Source organism: Penaeus monodon, chromosome 12 (assembly GCF_015228065.2).
Source record: "Penaeus monodon isolate SGIC_2016 chromosome 12, NSTDA_Pmon_1, whole genome shotgun sequence".
NCBI classification, from domain to species: domain Eukaryota; kingdom Metazoa; phylum Arthropoda; class Malacostraca; order Decapoda; family Penaeidae; genus Penaeus; species Penaeus monodon.
In genome coordinates, this window is record NC_051397.1 from 884,228 (window position 1) to 892,881 (window position 8,654).

The window sequence follows — 8,654 nt, forward strand, 5'->3', positions numbered from 1 at the left end:
CGCAGGTGAGGGCCAGAGGGAGAGACGGAGAGAGGGAGAGGGAGAGACTGAGAGAGAGAGGGAGAGACTGAGAGAGTGGGGGAGAAGGAGAGACTGAGAGAGAGAGGGAGAGGGAAAGACTGAGAGAGGGAGAGGGAGAGGCTGATAGAGAGAGGGAGAGGGAGAGACTGAGAGAGAGAGGGAGAGGGAAAGACTGAGAGAGAGAGGGAGAGACTGAGAGAGAGAGGGAGAGACTGAGAGAGTGGGGGAGGAGAGACTGAGAGAGAGGGGAGAGGAAGATGAGAGAGGAGAGGAGGCTGAAGAGAGAGGGAGAGGGAGAGGCTGAAGAGAGGGAGAGGGAGAGCTGGAGAGAGAGGAGAGAGGCTGATAGAGAGGGGAGGGAGAGCTGAAGAGAGAGAGGGGAGAGACTGAGAGAGGAGGGAGAGGGAAGACTGAGAGAGGAGAGGAGAGGGATAGAACAGAGAGAGAGAGGGAGAGAGGAAGAGAGGGAGAGGGAGAGGGAGAGGGAGAGGGAGAGGCTGATAGGAGAGGGAGAGGAGAGACTGAGGAAGGAAGAGAGAGAGAGAGGGAAGGAGAGACTGAGACTGAGAGAGGGAGAGGGAAAGGGAGAGACTGAGAGAGAGAGAGAGAGAGAGAGAGAGAAAAGAGAGAGAGAGAGAGAGAGATAAAAGAGAGAGAGAGAGAGAGAGAGAGATAAAAGAGAGAGAGAGAGAGAGAGAAGATAAAAGAGAGAGAGAGAGAGAAAGAAGAGAGAGAGAGAGAAAAGAGAAGAGAGAGAGAGAGAGAAAAAAAAATAGAGAGAGAAGAGAGAGAGAAAAAAAAAGACAGAGAGAGAGAGGGAGAGACAGAGAGAGAGGGAGACACTGAGGGAGAGAGAAAAGAGAGAGAGAGAGAGAGAGATAAAGAGATAAAAATGAGATAAAAAAAAGAAAAAATGAGAGAAAAGAGAGAGAGAGAAAAAAAAAGAGAGAGAGAGAGAGAGAATGAATCTTCGTCAACAAATTCCTGCCCTTGGTTGTGTGCGTGATTTTGCATGTGTGGTTATGAGTTTATTGTCGCTGATTTGTAGTGAAGATATTTTTTTGTGTGGATTATATTTATATTTTCTCTTTCATGCAAGGGGACTTGCATTCACGCTCACACTCTCATTCACACGCAGAGACACAATCCCACAGCATACACATTCCTATTCATACTATTCTACACTCCCACTTGCACACGTACACTTCCTCGCAATACTCCCCCATTTACATCGAACAAATGCTCACTCAAGCTGCAGTTAAGAATACCAGATTTATTCAGTAAATTTCTGACCTCCCTTCCATGATAATTAAAGCAAAAGCAATCATGAAAAATGTATAAGCAGGCATTAATCAAATCAAATTTAGGGTTGGTGGAAAGCTAATCACTCCGTTGGTCCGCTAAACTTTTTTCACAGCTGTATCGTAGTATAAATTTGCCATAAAATCGTAAATAATTTACGTATTTGCGGATATGAATCACAGTAACTAAATTAAAAGAAAAATATCTTCCTGCTAAGTTAATCTCGTTTATCAAAGGCGTTTAATACCACATATGCGCCTTAGGATAACGTCCCTACTTCTATTTCTCCATTTTTTCAGATCTACAGTTTACTACAAAATCCCTCATCATTCCTTATTCCCGCAGATGTACATCCTGTGCGTCCGCGACTACGAGTTCCACATCATGGACAACGCCTTCCTCGTCCACCGGCCAGGAATCAAGAAGCTGCACAAGGACCCTTCGCGAGACCGGGTCGTGGCCAAGCAGAACACGGCCATCCGCACCAAGATCCTGCCAGAGTATAAGACCATGTTTGGGTATCGGAAGAGCTGCGTTATTTAAGGAGGGCGATTTTTAGGACAAGGCTGGGGTGGTTGGGTGGGGGTATTGTGGGGATATAGGGGTGGGAGGGTGCCATTGGGTGGGAGAGCTTCGTTGTGCAGTTGCTGTGGATTTGCGTTTCGTGGGCGATTGGTTATTTTTTTGCGTTTCTTGATGTTTTGTAGATTTTTTTCTCTTCTTTTTTTCTTTCGTTATTTTGATGTTGGATTTACTCCTTGTGATATAAGGAAACAAGAGTGATTTAGATGTTAAGATTTTATTGAGTGTAAAATGTAATGTTTTTAGGTATTGATTTTCCACATTTTGTTATGCCAAGAATAACAATATGGGGGAATGTTTATTATTATTATTATTTTTATTTGTCAGAGTGATTGATAGCTAAAGATATGAATCATGATAAAGATCGGTTTATGTGCATCAAACTGACATAAATTAAAAGAACTGTTATGCTTTGTATGAGTTATATAGTATACATGGACTGTATGATACATTGTACAGTGAAAAAGTTTATATTGATGTTATACATATTGTTAACTTCGTGATGCAGCAATTTACGATAAGGAATATTGGGCCTTATGGTGATGGGGTACTGTTTATGTATGCATTCATTCTCAGTGGTGTCTATAGACTTCCAGAAGGGCAGGGGGGAACTCTGTTGAAAAACAGGGCACCCTTATGACTTAATTAAAGGGCAGTTTTCTTTCCCTGATCATTCCTGAGAGCATTTCTCTTTTCCTGATTTCGACCAAAAGGCCTTTTTCATGTGGAAAGGGAATAGCCAGAGGTTCGGGTACCCTGAGACTCCTTGTGCCTTTCCTGTTTTATTTATTTTTATGCTTATTCTTGAGAAACTACAAGTTTATTTTTTTACAATGTATTTATGGTAAAGAAATGATCAATCTGAAGTATCAAGGATAAGGACTCGTTGGTTTGTGTAGGAAACTTCGAGACTTTATATCCAATTAAGATTCTTTTCATGCTGGATAAAACCCAGTGTAGCATTTTTGTTAGGATTAAGAGGTGAAAATCTTATCAGTCATTTATCAACATAGATTGATCTGTGATGGATAAGAAAGAAGAAAAATAATGAACATGAACATCAGGGATTGGTATAAGTTTTCATCCTATTTGATATGTTTATAACTACAGCTTCTATTGGAATTTGTTTAAGATAGGCAGGCTAATAAGCATATTCGTCAGGGCATGTATAATAGGGATCAATCCATTAGGGAATTAGTAATAGAGGAAGGATGCCTGTGTGTAAAAAAAATGATGAGAGTATTTTAATAGAGAAGCTTGAGTACTGATAAGTAATGGTAGGAGTGAAACATGGATAGAGAAACGTTGATTAATGTTAATAGAGAATAAATGTTGAAACATGGATAAGTATAGGGAATAATGAGGGAACAAAACACACAACCTTGTGTTCTTAGAATAGACTTGAAAATAGACTAGCCTCTGGTTTTTCAAGGGTAGGAATGTGTATATGTATATGTATATGTATGTGTGTGTGTGTGTGTGTGTGTGTGTTTTTCTTTGATTTCATCTATGTCTGTGCCTTATGGTAGGACTTTTTAATCTATTACATATGGGTTTTGTTGTGAGGGAATCATGCAGAGTGTGATTGTATATATTTTCCTGATTTATTGTTTGGTTAGAAAATGCTGTGTTAAGATATTAGTTTTTACACACACACACACACACACATACTGTGTACACATCTGTAGTTGAACACATACACAAACCTATCTTTTCTTTGCTGTGTATGGTGGCCTTGCGGTCACTGCAACCTATGAAGTCTATGTTACATATCAGAACAGGGGAATTCTGCGGAAAGGGTCTCCATTGCAAAACAAATAAGGGAGATTTATTTCTATTTCGTATCATGCTGAACATTCCTGTTATTGATGTTTGTATTAGTTTTATGGTAGTTAAGTTTTAAAAGTGCGTTGTCCAGATACAAAGAGTTCCTGCCGATGAGATAGGGTGACTGAATTTTTTGTATTTTGCAATACAAGATGGGTAATGGTCCTTCCAAACTACACTTTCCTCTGCTAGGCATGGGAGAGTGATGCTGGTAGTCCTGTTATTTTTCTTCCAAATATTCTATGTATATGATAATGGGGGATGGGAGGGGGGATGATGATGCCACTAGGAAAAAAAAAAAAAAAAAAAAATTTGATATGGATTATGAAATCTGTATTGTATTTTTTTTTTTTTTTTTTTAAACAAAAATTTTAAACCCATCTTGCGTATTCAAGCTATTTCAGCCAAATGTTAGGGAAGAATCAATGAATATGAACTGACAAATTAACAGAAAACATCGTAGAGAAGACTATATGATTATAGTTAAGACTATGACAATTTAATTTGTCAAATACTTTGAATACTGAAGATGACAAGTTTTCTATGTGAGGAACTATAAACTTCACTCTAAGTTTTAGAGTTTTACACATTTATTTTCTCATTCAGTAGTAATAAGGTGATGGAATCTATAGGCAGCCGTACAACCATTTACTATTCATACTGTCTTTGAGATGAGTAACACACCTCTCTTCTCTTGTGGCTCATCTTCAAAGTGATATTTGTCATTAATGTACTGAAGAGAGACGAGTTAGTGACGTGCAGGATAAATGAAAAGAAGAAAAAAATAAGGTTTGATTAGAAAAGTTCAGAATGCTGAGGTTTTACTTTCACCTGTGTTAGTGGTGAAATCTAGTTTCTTACCCAGACTTGTCATTTCTTTCCAGTAAGCTGTGCTATGCAATGTAAATTTCATCTCTCTTCTATCATCAGATGGACAAAGAAATGTATATTTGTTAGGATGATAAAAGGAAAAGTGGACATTAGGATTATAGATTTAGTACAAGAAGTTCATCTGTTTCAGTATTACAAATTATTACAGGATGTCTTATTTTTACGAATGAGGAAGAGCTAGGATATTCTTGGCAAGCTAGATCTGAAGAGCCAAAATTAGGCTATAGTATCACTTGTCATTGTAATCACAATTTTTTACTTGTGTGGGATTTTTCTATCAATATATTTTTTCTGTTCTTTATTCTTTTGGTCTTTCATGTGTGCTTTTCTTGTTTTCCCTTTTCTCATATTTACCTGTTTACCCTTTATTTCTTTTACCTCTAATATTTTTCCCTTTCGATCAATGTCCTGTTAACGTTTATTATACTTTCTTTATTCCTATTATCCTTTTTCCCCCTCGTCTTAGGCTTCAAAGAACTGAAGGATTTAGTGTGGATATTGCTTCATTCACTTAATGAACCGTGCATTTATCAAGTATTGGGTCAAGCACACGATTATAAAAATGGGAATAAGGAAAACAAAGGTGAGAATAATAATGATAATGACTAGGAGAATATGAACTTTTTTGCATCACTTTTGCTCTTGTGATTTAGATCGAGTTCAGTAATTTGAAATGGTTATTCAGGGTATCAAGTTGCATTTCTAATATGACATTTTTGTAATGAATAGTATATTTATTCTTGCCATAACTGAAATATGGTACATTACAACCTCTCATGTATTTGCTCAAAGAGTGACTTGCAATAGGTAAAAATATAAATGCAATTTGGAGAGGAAGAAAGGGGAAAAAAGTGGGCAGTTGAAAGATTGATGTCGCATTTATTAAAAGCTTTTCCATCCAGTGTATCGAGTATCCAGTGCCTGTGTATATACATATGTATAGATTTATATACATATGTAGATATATTTGTTTCTTACTGTCAATGCCTAGTGCCTTAGAGGAGCATATGGAAAACTTGTTCGTGTGACTGCATTTCTTACAATATATACACACGATGTGATATATTTTTTGGGGTGTTTTACTATTGTGAATTTGTCCATATATTTATGAGTGAAGTTTGGAAATTCTTTTTCTGAGATGGTGAGTCTTCAAGGAGCTTTTGTGTGATGTGTGATTTCTTCAGAAATAGTGACATGGGAATATCAGAAATATATTTTGCTGCATAAACATAAATAATCCTGTCAGCCAATTCATGACTCATAGTATTCATTTAAAATGAATGAAAAATCACTGGTGTTGAAATTTGACAGATATTTGAATACTTTCAATATTTGACTTTGTTAAAACAGCATCGCTATGCTGTAACACATCTAGTACAGTTTTTTTCTTTATTTTTTTTCATGTCATTCCACATAAGATATTTATTAGACTCTAGTGAGTCATCATCTGTCATCTGTATTTGATTTTTTTTTCAAATGTGAAAATATGTATATATATTTTTTTCAGTTTCTCTGATTTCTTAATAAAAGTGTATACACGAGATTTGTAGTCTGTTTATCCTTATGTTTTTGGTTGACGCTCATGGTGATGCTGGCTGGTTCGTTCTGCTTCACTGTGTTAAGCACATGAATCATTAATGATTAACTTAAAAAGTAGCTTCGAGTTTATTATAAAAATTACTAGAAAAAAATAAATACATGGATCACAACAGTTTGGAGTCTAATATAACATTATGAGAACTAGCAAGTGGGATGGTGTTGGAGGATAAGTATGTATATATGAGAGAAAGGATGGAGAAGGATTTGGAGGCAGAAAAGCAAAGGCTATGATTAGTGGCTCAAAACAGTGACATTGTAGAGTTGGGGGGAGAGTAAATATAGACGGGTCTGAAGCAAAGATAGTTAAATCACCTACAGACAGGGATGACCAGAACTCTGGAAGTAGAACAAACTGTATCATTAACATGCAAGGAGGAATAAGGTGGTATTGAGCACACTTCCTTATGGGACACGTTCGCACTGTGGATAAACTGAGGAGACGATTTTGACATGGAAAGCGCAATCGGAGAGCAAGGAATTTATAAGACACCCATGTGTGCCAAGAGAAGACAACTGGTGGAGAATATGGTACAGCCATGTGGTATCATATGGCTTCTATAGGTGAAGAAAAAATCACAGCGTTCACAAATGCGGATGTAATACATGTCTTGAAATGAGCAATGAAGCAGTAATCTTAAGGGAAGGTACCACATTTATTAGGTTTCAAAAAGGGGAGAATGAGGGTTTTATGCCAATCAGAGGAAAATTTCCTGTTGTCCAAATATAAGATAGTTAACAGGAAGGATGAAGGAGATGAGAGGTGTCAGCATACGGTAATGAATACTGTCAGCACCTTCGTGGGTGAGCATTAAAGGGACAGGGAGATGGGAGCATGTTCCCTGGCAGTCTTATCGGTTGCACTGTGGGGAGAAAGATAAGAACCACTACTTGCCTGGCTGAAATAGGAACCAAGTACAGTAGTGACTTCAAGAGGATCAGAGAGGAGAATATCTCGGACATGGAGGGAGGAGGGTTGTCAGACAATTTATGGGTGCGATGCTAGACAGCAGAAAAAAATATAATGGCAATGGAGGAATCTATTTCACCTGCAGATTGTGATGCACTCTGTATTATGTGGGGGAGACAGGCGGGTGCTCTTTTCGATGAATGTGATAGTGACCAATTTGGGGTGCCTCACTTGTAGCGATATCTGCTCCAGGCTGCACGCTTCAACTGAAACGTGCAGCCTTGGTGCAACGAAGTTCCAAAGTGGAACACATTTAGAGGTATAAAGTCGAGAAGTTTGGGGAATGGCTGTAAAGGCAGCACTCTGGACAGTAACAGTGAAAAAGAGGAGCAAATCTGAAGAGAATGATGGTGGAGGAAGAGAAATATTAAGGCTAAAAGTATGCCAGACAGATCTATCAAATGAATATCGTGATGGATTAGGAAGAGGGACATGTAAAGTAGGAGAAAGAACAGGAAAATGGTTACTATTGGGAAAGTAGTGCAGAGCTGGCCAATGATATTCTATAAGGATGGAAAAGGGTCAAAGGGAGAGATCAAAGCATAAAAACATTTACATGCACACTGAGATACGAAGAATAAGCGAAGCAGAAGAGAGAAAACATTGGCCACAGTAGGTAGTAGTGGAATCACGACAAAGAGTTGAGGTCACCAACTATGAGAAAGGGTGGTTGGAGTTGGGAATGTTTCAAAAGCAATGAAGTGGGTGGGAATCACAGTGGCATGCAAAGATGCTAACAACTGTGAAAGGGAAAGTGGTATAAGGAGTGTAACATGCAGTGAAAAAGTAGGAGGGGAAGACCCCAAGGGAGGAGACAAAATCAGGGGGAAGGGGATGCGGAAGGGATAACGTGGAAGGCAAGGAGGGGGGTGGGTGTACAGAGATGGGGTGTGTTGGAGGGAGTGGGAGTAAGGGGGGTAAGGGGAACGCAAAGAGGATGAATGGAAAACCAGCAAACTTCGCCCCATTAATTGCTTGTTCATGGATGACATTGTAAAGAGAAGAACGAAGGGAAGAACAAAAAAACACACAAATATACTGAAGGCCTTTACCCTTTATTGCTGCTTCAGGGTAGAAGCAGAAATAAAGGGTAAAGGCTTTCGGCATATTCGTGTTTTCTTGTTCTTCCCTTTGTTGTTCTCAATTTGTTCAACATGAATTCTACAGTTAACATTAGTTACATGAATCAAGATTAAAGATCCTCAACATGCATGCGAATACCTGGGAGTAGTGCGGAAAATATATCCTTCGCCCCTGTCATTCCAAAGCTTGTCTTTTATTGTTCATGTCAGTGATCTCCTGACTTCTGCTGAACAGGTTTGACCATGAGTGTACCTTGTATCGCACTAGAGGGCCCTGGGTAGAGGAAATATCCAGCCCGTGGATAACTGTTTGCGGCAGGATATGTTTCACCCTCACTGTCGTATCCCAGGCTGCTTGGCACTTCCCTGCCATTCTTCTAGTG

General features: G+C 38.8%; 1 protein-coding gene and 1 long non-coding RNA gene across 2 annotated transcripts in view; one reads left to right on the forward strand and one right to left on the reverse strand.

The window, feature by feature from the left end:
* Positions 1-4,043, forward strand: part of LOC119579191 (beta-1,4-glucuronyltransferase 1-like) — a 14,546-nt gene extending 10,503 nt beyond the window's left edge. The window contains exons 6-7 of the mRNA XM_037926887.1: positions 1-5; positions 1,669-4,043. The exon at positions 1-5 is cut by the window's left edge and continues 157 nt beyond it. Coding sequence (XP_037782815.1) covers positions 1-5; positions 1,669-1,866 — 203 coding nt within the window. The 3' untranslated portion in view covers positions 1,867-4,043. The remainder of the gene's footprint in view (positions 6-1,668) is intronic.
* Positions 4,044-4,093: 50 nt separating this feature from the next.
* On the reverse strand, positions 4,094-8,648 carry LOC119579192. Its single transcript, XR_005229249.1, has 2 exons — positions 8,411-8,648; positions 4,094-6,236 (listed from the first exon to the last, which is right to left on the reverse strand). It is a non-coding gene; the product is annotated as an uncharacterized LOC119579192 (long non-coding RNA).
* Between the last annotated feature and the right edge of the window lie 6 nt (positions 8,649-8,654).